Source organism: Geospiza fortis, unplaced genomic scaffold (genome assembly GCF_000277835.1).
Source record: "Geospiza fortis unplaced genomic scaffold, GeoFor_1.0 scaffold23, whole genome shotgun sequence".
In the NCBI taxonomy this organism is placed as follows: domain Eukaryota; kingdom Metazoa; phylum Chordata; class Aves; order Passeriformes; family Thraupidae; genus Geospiza; species Geospiza fortis.
In genome coordinates this window covers 13,046,067-13,064,993 of record NW_005054303.1, presented here as the reverse complement: position 1 = coordinate 13,064,993, position 18,927 = coordinate 13,046,067, and the positions used below count along the sequence as shown (strand labels likewise).

The 18,927-nt window shown below is 40.7% G+C and overlaps 1 protein-coding gene across 1 annotated transcript in view; it reads left to right on the top strand.

The window, feature by feature from the left end:
- Positions 1-18,718, top strand: part of PELI2 (pellino E3 ubiquitin protein ligase family member 2) — a 44,602-nt gene extending 25,884 nt beyond the window's left edge. The window contains exons 2-5 of the mRNA XM_031066154.1: positions 6,397-6,498; positions 11,389-11,586; positions 11,879-12,067; positions 16,015-18,718. Coding sequence (XP_030922014.1) covers positions 6,397-6,498; positions 11,389-11,586; positions 11,879-12,067; positions 16,015-16,593 — 1,068 coding nt within the window. The 3' untranslated portion in view covers positions 16,594-18,718. The remainder of the gene's footprint in view (positions 1-6,396; positions 6,499-11,388; positions 11,587-11,878; positions 12,068-16,014) is intronic.
- The last annotated feature ends 209 nt before the right edge of the window (positions 18,719-18,927 follow it).

Sequence of the window (18,927 nt, the reverse complement as noted above, 5' to 3'; positions counted from 1 at the left end):
GTGCACAGAACAAACCTGGGAGTGCTTCAGAAGCCGTAAAAAATGTGAAGTGTAAATAAACCACACTGTGCTGACTTTGTTTCTGTGCAGTCATTGAGCTTTGAGTTTTGGGGGCTGATCTGCATTCAGGAAAGGGAAGTGGGGTGGGTGACCTGCTATTTTCATGCTTCAGCTCGTTCATTGTGACAGGGATTGCAGACAGTGCCACACGTAGGTCCTTTCAAAGTGACAAAATTTAATTTCTTTGGAGTGGCACGTTTCCTTCCCTACATGCAGTTACTGGCTCTTGGTCTTTTTTTTTTTTGGTCATTTCCTAACACTCATTTAGTTGTCAAGAGAATATTGACAGCTGAAATATTAGAGACAGGCAAGGTGTTAACATTGATGTTTCAAAAATGACTGCATGGATGTTGTTGCAGTTGCAGTGTTTATAAAGAAAGGGAAAATCCTGGAAGAATGGGATTGTATGGAGCTGTGCAGGAGGCAGATGCAGAGTTAAAAGAGCTGGGCCAGTGGTTCTGGTTGATTCAGATATTTCAGTCTCTCCTACAGACACATTAAACCCATAAGTTTTCCATAATAATGTGTCTTTCTTTGCAGAAGGCTGTAGGAAAATTACAGTATATATGTAATAGCTGTATCAGTGGGCAGAGGTCAGTGTAAATTTATTGAAAGGCTGTGTTAGAGAAGCAGCAATTCTGGGCAATTACTGTTAGGTTTGAGACTGAGTAAAATTGCAAACAGTCTTTAGCTAATGTTCTATTGGCGTTTGTCTTAATTTGCTGGGAAACTTCCCAAGTGGTGGACATGCTTTTCTGATGTGGGTAAAATATCAGTGGCTCATGCTCAGGAGCTTTTGTTACGTTTTCTTAGGATAACTCAGAGTCTGCTGGCTCTGGCAGCCAGTCTGTCCAAAAATCCAGTGGAAGTGGGATGTGTTCTTCACTTTTGAAGGCTTCCTTCCTTGCTGGCTAAAGCTTCCTTTTAAGTTGCAAGATCTTTTGTCTGACATCCCTGAGTGTTTCTTGTGTTCTCTTTTTATAAAAGCAATGGAAGGCTGGCAGCCAAGTCTGAAAGCATTTAACTCATGAAGGCTCTGCTGTCATTAATTTTAAACACGTCACTGTGGTGTCGGTCAGCTCAGCTACCAACAAAGAAAACTAAAGTGTTCCCATAAATCATTTTATTGTCCTAATCCAACCTAATTAACGAAACTAAAAATCCTATTCTGATGAAGCAGCCCTTCCTGTGAGACATCTGCCTCTTTCTTAATGGATTTTAGCTTTTATTTCTGCTATAGTGCACAAGAGTTGGTGACCATAATAACGTTAAGTCCCTCTTACCCTCTTTGGGGAGCTCACCTGCCACAAGGGAATTAATTTTAAATTTCCAAATGCAGAGATTTTTTTTTTTTTCATTCCTTGGAAACATGGTTTGCAAGCCAGGAGGAAGCAATAAAATCTCTATTTCTAGAAGTCGATTAGACTTGTTCCCTGCAAGCTTTGCAAGTTAAGGGCACTGAGAATTTTGGGATCTGCTTCTGTAGTTCATTGGCAGGCTCCTGACATGGAAGGTTTGGCTTAACAGTGTTAAGTTGATGTAATCGTGCAGTGAGCTCCTGACCTGTTCTTGAACTCTGGGGCTGGAGGTGGCTCAGGGGAATGAGCAGTGCTGTCAGTGTGCTGGGCTTTGCTGTGGCACTCCAGGACATGATCCCAGGCAGGGAACATCTGGCTGAGCGCAGATAGAAATTCAGTGTAGGAGAAAAAGGTGGAAATTCTGACTAAAGAGCTGTTTCTACTCTTGAGGATAATCTGTTGAAGATCTGTTTAGTTTAGTTCCCACCTTTTTCTCTATCTTGGCTGAAAAAGCAGAGCACTAAGAAACACTGGTTTTAAATATAACCTTGATATATTCTTATTCCCTTTATCTACAAGGTGCCTTTACATGGGGTGAGGCAATTTGATTTTCTCCCTTCTTGAAATGATGATAAAACTGATAGCATCCCCTTTCCAGGGGAGTGAGCAGAGAGCAAAGAATTCAGATGGACTGAGATATTCCAGGGGCTGGCAGAGTTGCAGTGTTGCTGCTGGGAAAGCAGACTGTGTTTGATCTCTATTTGATCTTGGCTCCTCTGAGACCTGACACATTTGTAAGTCATAGCCTTTAGCTGCCGCTTTGATTGTGAGGGCAAAGTGCTGGAACGAGGTTTTGTTCTCAAAACGGAGAGAAAGGAGCAAGAATGAAAAAGTGTGTATAAGGAGGCAGGGGAAAACCAAGGCCAAGTGTAATTCCAGCCAGCAGGAAGGATACAACTGGAAACTTGAGCTACTAGCAAAGTTGAAAAATGAAAAATAAAAAAAAAAAGAACATTTGCTTGGGCCATGTTGTTGTGAGGTCATGGGCCTTCTCCTTTCAGTCTCTGTTAAAATTGGGCAGTTTTGATCCAAAATCACCAGAACACAAATCTTGAGGTAGTGGGGGGAGCTGTGGGGTTTGCCTGGAGCAATAGGGAGGAATCTTCCTGCTCACCTCAAAAGCAGGTTCAGCATCCAATGGGGCTTGGAGCCTCCATCTGGGAAGCCCCATGGGGATGGATGGATTGCTGTGTAAACATGTGAGCCCTGTCTTGGAAAAGTGCTGGCCAAATCTGTCCCTTCATACCACGTAGAATATGGCACTCAGGGTTCCCTTCCTGCTTTTCTTTGGCATTTGGACTTTTAAAAACCCCTCTGCCCCACTATGGACATAGTCACTAGCAGTGGAGTAACTCTGGAAAAGTCTCTTGCTGCTGTTTGTTCCCCCTGTTCCTCCACAGGATTTTTGACAGTTCACCTTCACTTTGCTCTCTGTTTTCTCCAAAGGGAATTACTTGAACTCAGCACCTTGAGACAGTTAAATGTAGAAAACCAAGTGTTGTGTAGCAGCTGAATTCACCCAGCCGATCCCCCACCAACATGCCTGCTGGACAGGGGGTGGGATTTTCTGTGGCCAGCCTGGAGCCACATAGTTTGGATTGGCTTGGTAGGCTCAGGCTATGGATGTTAGTGAGGTTTTTCCAGCATTTGTATCTGTTGGAAACTAATTTTTTTTTCCTGTTCAATTTATAATTTTCATTAAACTTTTAAGAACCTGAAAAATAGGAACAAACTGCTCAAGTAAAGGGGCCCGAAGTGCTGGAAGTGCCTGAAGGAAGATTTCCCTTCCCTCACTATTCAGGTGAAACCACAATGCTGGGATTTATGGTTGGATTTGATGATCTTAAAGGTGTTTTAAAACTAAAATGATTCTGCAATTCCACTCATTCAAAAGCATAGTAGATTCTAAGAAAAAGCTTTGACAATACCCAGTTTTGCTCTGGCAGATCTTGGCAGCCTTGGAGTGCAGGTGAAGAGGCAGAGGTGGAGTTTAGTGCCAGGTTCTTGTTTTTCCTTGTCCTTTTTCCTGCCTGGAATGGTGGACATGGTGTTGTCCAGCCTGAAATTCTGAATTTATCAGTTAGAGCTTGTGAAGCTTCTGTAATTCTTGTAGGAGTGTCAGGGCTTTTCTCAAAACTTCAGTTGCTACACCAGGGCAATTGTGTGACAGCATCGAGGGGTTTTGAGGAGGGAATCCTGCTGACAGGAAAAACAGGCTGAAAATTTGAATGCTAAAAGCAGTAAAAAGGCAAACTCATTATTTTGGTTGCAAAAACCCCAGATTTGTGCAATCAATCTCCAGACTCTTTTGGGACTTGTAGTAGTGTGGTTCTATTATTTCCTCAAGCAGTCAAAATCCTTTATGATTTTGCCTGTATCTGCATTCCACTTGCAATAGTGTTTTATTAGGAGTCTTAACTTCCACTGTTTTGTGTAGTTCCTGAAATACTGTTACTTGTCTATTGTTTAATTTTATTTTTTGACTTGGAAGTGGCCAATTGCTTTGAGAGCAGCTCTTAAAATATCTGTAAAGTGTCTGAATTGGAGTAACTATTGGTGCTGAGCAAGCTATGAAAGCACACAAGTTGAAACATTTCTCATAATGTTCTTGCCTTTTTCCAAAAATGATTACACAATTCCAGGAAATTAAACATAGCATTTCTTCACTGAAAATAACTGGGTATAAATAATAGAAAACAAAGGGGAGGGGGAGTACATGGGGAAGAAAAGTTGGGAGGGGAAAGGAACACACAGAGAAAAGAAGATTATGTCCTACCCTGGAATTTCAGAGGACACGCTGACCCTGGTCAGTATTATTAATGTATCTAAGCCTTGAGCTCTGTAGGCGTAGGGCACGACCTGACTCAGTAATTCAGGAAGTCCTTTTTGTGTGTTTCCCTCTGTGTTTTTTCCATCAGACCTTAAAACTTTCAACTTAGGTTCTCAGCAAAGCTGCCAAGTGATGCAGGAGCTTGTCTGACACGAGGATGAGCTTGGGGCACACGTCCCTGCCTGGGAGTTTTACCTGGGTGCTGGTGGCTGGAGCTGCAGTCAGGACTGCCACATTTACACTCTGCCTCTGCTGGATTCCAGCTGCAACACAGATTTGTGGAAATGAATGAAATCTTGTGTAGGAAAGCTGTTCCTTTCTGATCTTTGAAATGGTGATAGCTGATAATATGAGTATGAACTGATTATTGATACATTAAGCATAAAACTTGAGGTGTAAGGATCTCCTGTTTATTTCTTTATTTCACTTCATTTTTTTTCTTCATTTCTTTATATCCTGAGAACACCTTTATTTCTTTTGTATCCTAGGGGCACCTGAGACCTGTCCAGGGTTTGAGATCCCTTTCTGAGTTGTCAAACAGGCACAGAGGAAGACCTTTTGAGAGCCCAGCTCAGTGTCCTGGCAGGTCACAGAGTGTTAGTGACTTAATCCAAACTGCATTTCAGTGCCATTTGTTCTTGCAACTGTGTGCCACTGTAGTGGTTATTACAAAATACTATAAATAATCTGGGAAATTCAGAAGCTGGCTATTACTGATTACCAAGTGTGTTTACATCACTTCTCAGCTGTTACAATGCCTAGTTTTGTTAAAAGCTTTATTGCAGAAAAGAAGTACTGGGAAAGGTTTTATTGCCTAATCCTAGAATGGTTTGGTGGGAAGGGACCTTAAAGATGATCCAGTTCCACCCCTCTGCCATTGGAAAGGACATTTTCCACTAGAGCAGGTGCTAGAACTTCCAGCAAGAGGCACATTGTAAAAGCATTGTCTGGTTGTAAATGCATGAGGTTTGCAAGAAACAGTTCTTCCATTACGTGTTTTCAATAATTCTGTGTCAAATACTCTTGCTAACCCTTAGTAGGCTTTTAGTATGCACATAGATGTTTTTAGTACCTCCAGCATTCAGAAGGATTTTTAATGATTTGTTCAATAATTGATGGAGCTTTGGCATAATTTAGGCTTTTGTGAGGGATGGCAGGCAGATGAGTAGAATATATTTAGTTGTTTAGTTTAACCATCCCTCTCTGTGAATGCTTTAGGTGAAAAGCAGAACAAAGGAAAGGAGCAGGTGAGAGAACTTCTTGGAGGAAATTATCCCCTGAACTGAAAACTGGAGAAAGCCTTAATTAACTTATTAATTCATTGCTTAAGTGTCTGCAAAGTGTTTTCTGAGCAGTAACAGTCATTACCTTACAGAACTGTGTGTGGTTATATGGACCTTTATATTTACATCTATTTCCCTGTTAGCCAAGAGATTCAGTTTCTCAGCTCGTTTCCCTCAATCTGGGTGAGATAAAGCAGAAAACAGGAGCTGTCCTCTTGCTGTCTTCTTTTAAATACTGAAATCCTTTTTAATCTTTGATGCTAAATCCATATCTGTAGACACCAGTCTACTTTGACAGGTAGTAAGAAATACCCTTTAATGAGGAAAACCACACTGAAAGTCTGGATTTTGTCACCAGCTGTATAAAATTGCTGGGCTCTTTCTGATATAACCAGAAATTTACTTCACCTGAAGTCCTGGCTTTTAACTGGAAATCAGTTCTATTGTTCACTTACTTCAAAAATAATGCCAAAGCTCCCTCAGCTCCAAGTCTTTGCTAGGGTACAAGTTGCTGGAAGGGTTAGGAGTTCAATATAGTTTCAGAGAAAAAAAAGTGTTTGGAAAAAATACAATATTTTTTATAAATAAATATATAAAAATTATATTCTGTATGTAAAAATGTATATAAAAATGTAAAAAAAAGTATTGGGTGCTTCTGAACTAGAAACAAACAAGAGCAGCTTGGGGTTTTCCATTAAAAACAAACAAAAGAAATCCTATTGTATGTGCTTACCCAACCTTGTAATAACATGTTACAATACACTGCTTTTCCTGATCACAGCAAAGGTGTTTATGTAGAAAAATGATTTGATTACAATATTTTTGTGTGTAATAGACATTTTTTGTTTTTTTTTTTAATGCCCAGGCAATCAGCTCAAAAGGCCACCACAGCATCTCTTACACATTATCCAGAACCCAGACAGTTATAGTGGAATACATTCATGACAGAGATACGGACATGTTTCAGGTAAGGCTCTAAGATACTTGGATTGTTTTTTAAAAGCAACATAAGAAACCGCAGTTCTGCCTTATCCTCTGGGTATTCTCTGTGACCTGTGGGATTTCCACAGTCTGACCCAGCTGCATTCATATGGGAGCACTTGGAAATTTTGCATTATTCTACTCTTTGCAAACCCACAGCAGCATCTGTTAATATTCTTACTGACTTATTCCTTTAATTGTACTCTGCCTTTTCTCCAAAGACAAACTGTACTGGAGAGAAAAGTGTGCTCTGTTTGGATTCATGAATTAGCACAGAATTACACTCACCCCCCTGCAGATAGTCATTTAGCTGGAGTAAAAAGAAAGAAGGAGGAGTAGGACATGGGATGGGGAAAAGGAGGAAGGTAAAAGGAGTTGGGCAGTAGGGGAGACAAACCAATGATAAATGATATTTATCATTTCACTCAGTATGATGAGTTCTGAGGGTTGTGCAGGTTCCTCAGGGGGTGTGAGCTGAGTTTCTCTAAGCTCCCATCTATTGTCCAGCACGTGCTCAGTGTCTCCTGTCTGCATTTTTGTTTTTCTGCATCATTTACCAGTGTAGTAACCTAAGTGATTTTCTTGTTCCATGGTTATTTTTATGTATAATAAGAGAGCAGAAATCCTGTGTGTACTTAGACTTCAAATTTGGGGAGCCCAAACATGCCAAACAACACTTTTCATTCTAGACTGGTCAGGTCTGTGTTATCTAGAGCATCTCACCAGGAATGGTTATCCTTCCTCATTCAGCCTTTCATATTTAGAAGGGTCAGCAGCTGAGTGCTGTTGACAGAGAGGAAATAACTCTTTGGAGGTGTTGTTGCTTCTCTTGACTTCTGTGTTTTGCTCTATATTAAATTTTCCACTGTGTCTGAAGCTATTAGGTCCAAATAGGAATTGATTAAAACCCAGTCTTATTCATTTGCTGCAGAATGAAGGATTGAACAGCCAGGATGAACTGAAATAGGTTTTTCAGATGTTGACTAGTGAAAGAAAAATGTAACCCATCCATTGGGGTTACTGTGTGATGCTTGTTTAGCTCTTGAGTAGCTACAGCACAATTTTTTCCTGTATATAAATTTTGAAAAGCCATTTTTGAAAGCTGGATTTTTCCTCTTCTTGAGTGCAGTGAAAAATGAATTAAGAGTTGTAGAACAGCTGCTTTTTCTGGGCATACTCTATAGACTTCTATTGCATGGTGTCCTAGTGGTGGGTACAGCTTTTTTTGGGGAATAAAGACACCATTTCAGTCTTGGGGTGTGGTGGGGGGTCCTGCTGGGACTTGATCTCAGTGTGACCTCGAGTGCTGTGTCCTGGTTCAGGTTTCTGCTCTCTGGCTCTTTCCTGAGGATTGCATTCCATGCATTGGCCTGCAGGAGTGGTCTGCTGGGCTGTGGCAATAATTCCCCCCTGAAGCTGTGCCAGAGCAGCTGAAGAGGTTTCCATTATTTATTTGAGCCATTCGATTTTAACTGTTCTCATGAATCTGTTGGAGAAAAGTTCCTTGACGATGTTTAGTGCAGCCCTGTGGTACATGATGACAAAATTCATGTTTGTTGATCCACAGAGCAGAGTTTCCTTGTTGGTCAGGCATCACTTGGACAGACAATGGAGTTTGATGTTCTCTTTTCTCAAGATGTGTTCTTGGCTTGTGTAGGATGTGGAAGTTGAAAAGGGAAGGATATTTCCTGGACCACAGGATTATCCTGAGCCTTCAGGCCCTGCTTTGACTGCAGTTAACATGTATTATCCTGGGCAAATCTTGGCTTTTTGTTCTTTATTCCCACTGTGCTTCTTGAGCTGTTGCTTTGCTGTGTTGTTTGTAGTTTTGTTTTTTGGGTTTTTTAAATGTAACTATATTATGAAATCTGTGTGCAAATGCTGCTGTGCACCTTTGCCTGAGTGGCACCCAGGTCAGATTTCTTCATTTATTTGCAAAAAGAATGTAGAAATGTGTTCCTCTGGCATCTCCCAGGCTCTGCATGCTCCAGCATCCACGTGCTGCTATAAATGAAGATTTTCCTCAGAGTTTAACCACTCTGTTGATGATGCATTAGGTGAAGTTGAAGCTGTTTCTTCATGGTTTGATGGGGTGAAAATGGGTTGATTACATCTGCTCATGCCACTACAAAACCCAAAATGTGCAGCTCCTACCCTAAATAACCACAAGTTTATACAAGTAGCAGGTACATTCAATACAAAGGATTGATTTTTTTCTGAAAAATGACCCTTCAGAAGATGCAGAATCCAATTCTCACTCTCACCAGAGTGAAATTCTGTCGAAGTCCAAGAACCTGCAGCTGTTAAATTCTGTGCTGGCAGAGTTTTCTTGTCAGGAGCAGTGTTTTACTGACAGCAGCAAAGCCACTGCCTGCCTCTCACACAGTTTAACAATCACCTGCACAGGACACAACTCTGCTGCCTCTGCAGCACCTGGCACATTTATGGGTTCTTGTTGGAAGTAACTTGGGGAAATCAGATGACACAGTTAACAGGAAGGGTCCCAAAGTAAAGCCTGAAGTTTGAGAAAGAAGAAAGTGTTCTGTGCTGTGGTGGAAAGTGAGAGAAAAATGAGTGATGAAGTGTGTAAAGAGCAGCTCTGAATAATGGACTGGCTCTGTAGTGGCTGTGGTCTGGCTGCAACTGCAGATGAAGTAAAAGTTCTGCAGGGTGGATGATGATAGCATCAAGTTTTTCATTTATTCCTTAGGCACTTGCTTTTCAGGTGATCTCAAACCCAAATTCATGATTTAATACAGAGATTGAGAAAATTGCCAGATTTTGAAGGCCACTTTTTCAAATAAATTCAAATGCTGAAAAGTAGCACAATACATGAGATTCATCCTCTAGAAGGCTTTCTCAACTGGAAAAGGGAAGAAAGCCAAATATTTAAAATATTTGATTTTGCACAGATATACTTGTGACACAAATGGGATAAGTACTGAAGTGTTTATATAAAATACTACATATCATTCTAGAGATTTAAAAAAGCACATAGATGCATTGTTATAGATCTTAATGGTTATATCAGAAGAAATTGGAATTTCATGGTGAATGATTAGTGTGATGTAAGGCTGGGAGCACACACTTGTGTGCTTTGTCATCCTTTAAGGAAAAATGAGGCAGATTTTTCTCTAATTGCATCTAAAAGCTTTGAGAGAATGATCTATTTCAGAGACTGCAAGAGGCAGAAACTTGTTATGAACAAATTAATTTCATATTTGTTATTGATTATCCTTTAAGAGACTCCATGTACAGATGGAGAAGAGTCAAAAGTTATTCATGAGGTTCCTGCTGCTGCTCAATGCTGACTCCTAGCAGGAATTGCTTTGGATGGGAAATAGAAACCTGGTAGAAATAATACTGTAAAAGGAAGAAGAATATTGCTTTGTAAGATTTAGCTTCAAGTTGTCAAGTTATATAAATCAGGAATATCCCGTATTAAATAGTTTCTAAACTCTCTCTCCTGGGTATTCTAGTAGACACTTTCTGTGAGAAATTGAAATGTAGACTTTTGATTAGGCCTTGTTGAGTATTTCCTGTGCAGGGAGCTGATCCCATTTTCTGCCTGTGCTGAGCCCTGTGATGTGGAGCCAGTAACTAGATGTGTCACTGGAGACAGGAATTCTGACATGTCTTAGACTGCAACCTGCAAACAGAACTGGAAGGAGAAGCACAGCAGAGATCCCTGCACTATTCTTATCAATCCAGTTGTGACAAGGCTTAGGTGTGGATAATATTCATTTCCTTGACTCGTGAACAATACTTCTTTAAAGCAGGTTTAGTTTGCAGAGATGTTTGTTAATGACAGAACCATACATGGCTCCCCATCAAGATCTGAGCAGAATGGAACTTCTGGGGGGACAGTGAGATCATGTTTAGTGAGGAGGTTATTTAATATCAATGTAGATACCTGATAACTGAAGGTAGTTTCATGTGAAGAGTATTCCTAATTCTGTTTGATCACAAGGTGTCTGTAAAATTAATATTCTGTTCCACTTCTTGTTCCTCAGCTCCACTTTCCCAGTTAAGCTCAAAGTTGGTGTAACACTAATTTGCCTGTAGAGATATTGATAAAGCCTCACTGTCTGTCTGGCAATCAGATCCTTCCATCCATGTAGTCATGAAGTTTTCTGTGCCAGATGTTTCCAGATTTACAATTAGAATTTTTAGCTGACAAGACAGAAAAATCTTCCCGTCTACTACTGAGTATGCTGAGTCTTCCTATCTACACACTACTGGGTGTGTTTCATTTCTGCTCAACTCAAAGAAGTTTTTAAATTCTGTTAATCATGCATGTGCATGATTAGGGATAAATTTCAACATAGGGTGGGTTTTGCCTGACAACTCTTCTTTCAGGGACTACAAATCCCAAAAACATGAAGGTGGGTAGCTCTTTGTTATGACACATCAAAATAACCAAGTTCTGTGTCTAAAAAAAGTCCTTTATTTTCATGGCAAATGTATCTGGAACTGGAAAATGTGAATAAAACTTGTCAATCCAAGTTAGTGCTTTCTCAACTGGCAGAATGTAGTGGTAAGTAATTTGCAGTGGTTGGATGAGGAAATAGCAAGGTGATAATATATTTTTGGTGACAATACTCTGATCAAACAGATCAGCTGTGCTGATCTGTTTCAAGCAAGCATGAATATCACTTGTGGTAAGTGAAAATTTGTCATTCCATGTCTGTAATGTATTTCTGCCTAGGACAAATGTGGAAATACAGGTTAGTCTCTGATTTGGTCTTGTCATCCAGAAATTCAGTAGACAGAAGTTTGCTGATATCATCAGTATTAACCTGGTAAAACTATGTCCTCAATGCTTCATATTTCTGTGGGTATTTCTATTTATACCATTATCTTAATTTTTTTGCAGGTTGGGAGGTCTACAGAAAGCCCCATAGACTTTGTAGTAACAGACACTATTTCAGGATATCAAAATAATGATGAAACCCAGATCACCCAGAGCACCATCTCCCGATTTGCCTGCAGGATTGTTTGTGACAGGAACCCACCATACACAGCAAGGATCTTTGCAGCTGGCTTTGACTCGTCTAAAAATATATTTCTTGGTGTAAGTACTTCTAATAATGATGTTACAAGCAAGCTCTGGTTAATATTCTGTTACTTTCAAGCCCCCAAATCTCCTTGTACTTGTTGATAACTTGTACTGTCATTAGACTTTTATTACTCCAATGCACCAGCTTCAGTGTTAAATAGAAACTGCATTTTTATGTGCCTGAGTTATCACCAGCAGAGACTCGTGGTCATAATTGTCTTTAACAATGAAGCTGCACTTTAGGAACTGTTAGAGGATTTTCTTTAGGTTGGTTTGATGCATTTCTGATAATCCCTGTCACACATAGGAAAAAGCAGCCAAGTGGAAAAACCCTGATGGCCACATGGATGGATTGACAACCAACGGGGTGCTGGTGATGCACCCCAAGGGAGGCTTCACGGAGGAGTCCAAGCCCGGGGTGTGGAGGGAGATCTCTGTCTGTGGGGACGTCTACACGCTCCGGGAGACCAGGTCTGCTCAGCACCGGGGCAAACTGGTGAGTGGGAAGTTGTTGGCTTTGTTTTTTGTTTTTTTTTTTTTTTTTATTTTTGATTTTTGTTGAGGTTGGGATTGAAGGTACTTGAGATGATAGTTTGCATTTGGACTCAGGTGTTTGTTATTTTTTATCACTATCACAGTCTTACAGCAGTGAGTTCTGTAGTTTTTCATTAACAAGGCACAAAAATGGTTAACTATCTCTTGTTACAAGGTTTTTTAAGGCTAAACTATCTAATTAAGAAATGACACCTAAATTATTTTCACTTTTAACCCAATAACTAATCACTCCAAACCTGCACTGCAGACATTTCTGTCCAACTGCAAAATACCAGCCAAACCCATGAAGAAGGTAAAGAAGAACAACCTGCTTCTGCCCTAAAACTTCTATCTTACTTCCTATTTATTACTATATTCTAAAACCCCAAACTCTGAGTTTTCCACCCTGTGATATTACACATTTCTAACCAGCTACACACCTGTAATCTCAGTGCTGTCAGTCAATTTTGGAAGCCTGTTCCATGGCTTCAGGTCAACTGTAGTGTTCTCCAGGAAGTCAGAGTCTGTAGAGAAAGTCTAAAATTTCCAACATCCAGAACTCCATCAGGAAGTGACTGAAATTAATGAAGGGGTACTGTGGATGTGACAGTCTGGTCAGAGAGACAGAAAGCTAGATCAGCTTTCCCATGAATCAGTCTGGGAAGTTTCAGGGAGCTGGAAGGAATGATAATCAAATGGAAACAATCCACAGGTGGTGTTTTGTAACAAGCTGTTTTCTCATAAGGTTGTTTACAAATGGGTGTCTTCATAATTAGCCAATGGTGATGGTGTTTTGATTAAAGGACTAATCAGGTCCACCTGTAGAGACCTAGAGTATAAAAAGGAATGGGTTCCTAATAAAACTGTTATTTGCCTTCTGAAAATGCATGGAGTGTGTCACTCTTTATCAGTGTCACTTCTGACTCAACGGTGACAGGGTATTTGTTTTCTTTGCTGTGAATGCAGGCAGGTACAGGGTGGCTGGCCCTGAGCAGTGGCACTGTGAGTGTGTAAATCTGTGTATTACAGCAGATTTTGCACTGCTGTTCTGTTCCTGAGTGTGTGGGAGAAGATTCAGAGCTTTCTGCTAATGCCACTTTTCAAACTGAAATAGCGCAGAGTGTAAAAGCAAAATAAACTCTGCTCTGGGATCTCCATCTCTGGAATGTTCTCCAGGGACATGGAGATGTCTGAAGTTGCTGCATGGGGAGCTGTCTTTTGCAGTACTGCCAGAAGAGTCCACTTTTGTGCAAAAGCAGTTTGGGTAAGGCAGCTTCTGTTTGATTTACCTGCCACTGGGAAGATAAGAGGAGCCCTGGAAGTATATTCCTGTTTTCTCCTGTGAGGCAGGATGAGCTTTGCCTTTGCCAGAAGTGAGGGATTTCAGCTGCCAGGGACTTGTGATACATAAAACCAGAAGAGAAGTTCAATGAAGTGACTTTGCAACTCTGCCATTGGCTTTGCAGAAAACTGACTGCAGAAAGAGTTAGGGGAATGGAGTTGGGCTGCTCTGCTTTCAGCAGACACTCTTCAGGACATAAATTGCTTTGTCACACTGATGGTGGCAGGCAGATGTTGCCTGGGGACCTGGACAGATGATGTGGCAATTGCAGCCTTTGTGGTTAGCAAAACACCTTTTTAGTGCTGCTAAAGCGAGGCACAGCAAAACAAATGAATCCCCCTCCCTGCATCCAAAACGAGTTGAATTCTCATTTAAATAAAATTGGCATGGCACACTGGTATTGATGTGATCAGTATTGCTTGATTGGGTTCATAAAACCAGATGCAGGCTGTATAATGAATTGAACACGTTGCATATGAGGGAGCTTTTTGTTTTGCTGTTTGTGAAGGAATTATCTGAAAAGAGCATCAGATCAAGGCTTCTCTCATCTCTACTTGAACCACTACATTTTACTGCTGGAATTACTTGGCGCTGGTGACCTCTTATCTGTAGTCTGTATTGTACCACTGAGGTGTTTTGTGCAAGGATGATCCACAGTTAATCTGTGAATTTAAACTGGATTAAAATGTAAATGCTAAATTGGTTGTCATTCATAGTATTCTTAGGCAGATGTGATGATTTCATGTGACCTACTTAATGTATTTGTTTGTATTTGGCTGTTTGTTCTGCATTAGTGGTATTTTCTGCATACTTTCTGTGCATAAAGCCAGGCAGTAGGTCTGTTTTTCTCTTTAATTTTATAAAGAGCCTTTTTAATATATATTCATCACTAATGAACTGATAGCAAAAGCATGGATTGCTTATATGTTTGTGACATTAAAATAAAGAATATTTTAGTCAGGTACAATGTGTGTTTGGCATAATCCCCTGAAAATGTTGTAAGTACCTGCTTTTAATCAGAGAGAAGCCTTTAGGCAGTGCATGCTGGGGCTGTGTTTGCTTGGAATACATTAAATAAGAGGGCTAATGAGTGGGGTGGGTAATTGTTCATAAGCTGAGCCCGTGTGACTTCAGATTTGTCACCTGAGAAATTCAGCTGGTGATTCTGTCTGCTGCAGTGCTAAGCCATGCAGGTACCTGTGCTGCTGCTGAGGCACACTCTGGGAGCTCATGCTTCTGCAAAATGCTTGACCCTTGCCACAACCCCTGAAAAAATGGTATCTGAGAGGCAGGACAGCTGGCCTGTCCTGGGTAGCAGTTTTTAGTCCAAAAAGGACTTTTTTTATTTTACTGTGTGAGCAGCTTCTGTCAGTGTTATGTGGGCAAAGAATTCCAGGAGAGAATCTGCTAATGCAGCCCTCAGGGAATGGCACGTCTTTTCTTCAGTCTATCAGGACTTACTGAAATATGACAAAGGAACAGAGAATCAATATTGGAGAAAAAAAAATGCGTGCTCAGGGGCCCAGAGACTGTATAATAATTTATATTGCAACTGCAAATGCAAATCCCCTGTACTAGCACAGAATAAGAGAGCAGAGCTCGTTTTAATCCTAGATATAGGTTAGGAGGTGAGGTGGATTCAGGACAACAGTAAGATAAAATTAAGCAGGTTAAATGGTGAGAAAGGGGGTGTGGTGTCTTTGTGGTATTTGTGAGGTCTCCAGGACGAGGGAAGAGATGAGAATCTGACTTCATGTTCTCAGAGGGCTGATTTATTATTTTATGATATGATATGATATGATATGATATGATATGATATGATATGATATTATATTATATTATATTATATTATATTATATTATAAGAATGCTATACTAAACCTATACTAAAGAAATAGAGAAAGGATACATCAGAAGGCTGATGTCTTGTTTGATGATATTATGTTGTATTAAAAGAATGCTGTACTGAAACTATACAGAAAGGATCCATCAGAAGTCTAATTTATTATTTGATATTATAGTATATTAAAAGAATGCTATGCTAAACCTATACTAAAGAAATAGAGAAAGGATACATTAGAAGGCTGATTTATTATTTGATGATATTATATTAAAAGAATGCTATGCTAAACCTATACTAAAGAAATAGAGAAAGGATCCATCAGAAGGCTGATTTATTATTTGATGATATTATATTAAAAGAATGCTATGCTAAACCTATACTAAAGAAATAGAGAAAGGATCCATCAGAAGGCTTATTAACAAGAATGAATAATAAAAACCTGTGACTCCTCAGAGCCTTGACACAGCTGGACCGTGATTGGTCATTAAAATAAAACAATTCACATGAGACCAATCAAACAATCACCTAGCACATTCCAAAGCAGCAAAGCACAAGGAGAAGCAATCAGATCATTGTTTACATTTCTCTTGGAGGCTTCTCTGCTTTCCAGGAGAAGAAATCCCAGCGAAGGGATTTTTTTCAAAAAATATCATGGTGACGAAGGGATTTTTCAAAAAGTATCACGGTGACAGTGTGTGTAAAAGCTCTTTGTGTCCTGCCACCAGGTAGAAAATGAGACCAACGTGCTGCAGGACGGCTCCCTGATTGACCTGTGCGGGGCCACGCTGCTGTGGCGGACGGCGGACGGGCTCCTGCGCTCGCCGACGCAGAAACACATCGAGGCTCTGCGGCAGGAGATCAACGCCGCCCGGCCCCAGTGCCCCGTGGGCTTCAACACCTTGGCCTTCCCCAGCATGACCCGCAAGGACGTGGTGAAGAAGAAGGACGTGGAGGAGAAGCAGCCTTGGGCCTACCTCAGCTGCGGCCACGTGCACGGCTACCACAACTGGGGCCACCGCAGCGACGCGGAGGTGAACGAGCGCGAGTGCCCCATGTGCAGAACCGTGGGCCGCTACGTGCCCCTGTGGCTGGGCTGCGAGGCCGGCTTCTACGTGGACGCCGGGCCCCCCACGCACGCCTTCACCCCCTGTGGACATGTGTGCTCCGAGAAAACTGCCAAATACTGGGCCCAGATCCCGCTGCCTCACGGCACCCACGCCTTCCACGCCGCCTGCCCCTTCTGCGCCACGCAGCTCACCGGAGACAACTGCGTCAAGCTCATCTTTCAGGGCCCCATCGACTGAGGAACCGCACGGAAATGACCACAATAAAAAGTTTTTTTGAACGGTTTACTGTGAAGATTTTTTGCCACTAATTCTAGATTTTACCTTTTTTTATAATGTTGTTAATATAGGGGGTTGGTAGGGTGGGGATGGAAGGCCCGTGGTGGGATTGGGATACATTGATACCTGGAACTCGACAGATATCAGTGGTGTTGCATGCTCGAAAGCAGCATATTCATGGAGTCTTCTTGGTCAAATTGTAGTATATTTGTAATCTTTTTATTAGTACCCTGGATCAGAAAAAGGTGTCTTAAATGATTTTTTTAAGCTAAGATTTTTTAATGGAAAGGTTTTTTCTTCTAAACTTTGACAAGCCTTTAAAACCTATTTTTCAAATCTAGAAGGAACATACAGAATGTAACTGTCTTTAATTTGCAATATAATTTAACTTGAATAGTTTCTCAAGGAGCAAATACAGAATGTGTGGACAACCATAGGTGAATGTTCACTAGAGATAATTGGATATGTAGGAGAAAAATTAGCTGCCTAAAGTGTAGAGGATAAAAGCTATTAAAATATCTATTATGGTATAACACAGCTGGCCAAAAAGGCATCAAAGATTACTTGAAACTGAGGAAATCCTCTTTGCATTGATTTCCTTTCAGTGTAGTAGATATCCACTGGCTATTAGGTATGGGAGATGGCTGATTATTTTCTGGTTTGGTTTGGTTTTTTTTTCCATTTAACCTGCATCTGGTGAAACCACTTTGCTCTTTTCCATACTCAGCTCTGGGGTTTAAGCTGATGTTCTGTGTATGTGTGGTCTGGCATTTTTATTTCTGCTTTGCTTGCCCTCAGTGCTCTTTACCCTGACCTTTGGGTGAGTGGAGGCCACAGATTCCCAAAATGGTTTAGGTTGGAAGGGACCTGGGCAGGGACACCTTCCACTGTCCCAGGCTGCTCCAAGCCCTGTCCAACCTGGCCTTGGGCACTTCCAGGGATCCAGGGGCAGCCACAGCTGCTCTGGGCACTCTGATGGAGCCAGAGCTGTGTCCAGGCTTTGCTGCAGTGATGAAGGGTGGTGCCACAGCAGGAGGTTTAGGTTCAGCTGGTACAGAATTTATTTCCATAAACCTGAATTTAGGAAAGCACTTAGTCTGTCTTTAAATCTGGGCCCATGGCTGGAACTGTTTAGATTCTCAAAAGCTTCAGTGCATTGTGGTTATTTGCTGTTAGGTTTTGAAATAAAAAAAAAAGCAATTTAAGTTATTTTTTAAGCTCACTTTAAAGCATTTTCACTAGAAGGGAGAGCATCATTTCCAGTTCAGCTGAGCATTTTTTGTTCACTTTTCAACTTGCTGCCATCTGTCACCTTTTCTTTTGCAGATTGAGTTGTGTTTGTATCTCTTTTTTCCCCCAAATGTTTGCAAATCAAACAACATTCAAATGTAATCAAATATATGCACTGGGGTGGTACATCTGAAGTGGATCACTTGAAATTCGTGACTTTTTAAAAGAGCTGATAAATGTTTACTATGGAAATAATTAAATCAGAATTTCATATGAGGTGTACCCTGCCCACTGTTAGACTCATTTCATGCAGAATGATAACTCTTTGATTTGTGGTTTTTTTTTCCTTTATGCTTTCTGTACTCTTGGTATCTGAGGTATCAATCTATCCAGGTTTTTAAAAAAAATTTTGGGAGAAATCTATAACATCTCTAGATGAAATTGATCATTCAAGCTCAGTTCTGTTTAATCAACTATAGCTTTTTGCTATATTTGTGCCCTTTGTATAAATATATAATTTATATGATTTTAATATATTCTGTATATAGATATACTTGAATTGGCCTGTTCATATTTTGGTTGTAAAATTGTTTTATAGTTAACCTTATAAACATTTTACATGTCCCTTGCCAATGGTGATGGGATGGATTTTGTCTGCTGCTGTTTTTAGTATAATTTTGCTGTATACATGTTCAGCATTTTAATAATTTGAAAATAGCTTTACTTTTCTTTTTAGGCTTTTGCTGTTAAAAAAATACAACTCTGCAGCATTTTTTTGTCCTAAAAGCCCCAAACTGTACAGTTTTTGTCCCACTCAGTGATTGGAAACAGGATAAACCTTGTTAACCTACAACTATATGCTTCTTCCTAGTGCCTTTTCAAAGAGATCCTCTTGTGATTCCATATTCCAATCCTTTCTCCCAGCCTCATGGCTCATCTCCACGGAGAGCAGCAGCCCAGCCACGTGGGGGAGAAACCCAGACACAGAGGTGCCTCTTCCTCACCCCTGAGCCCCTGCAGGTTCCTCAGGTGCCACAGTCATTCCTGGTTAGCAGATACCTCATC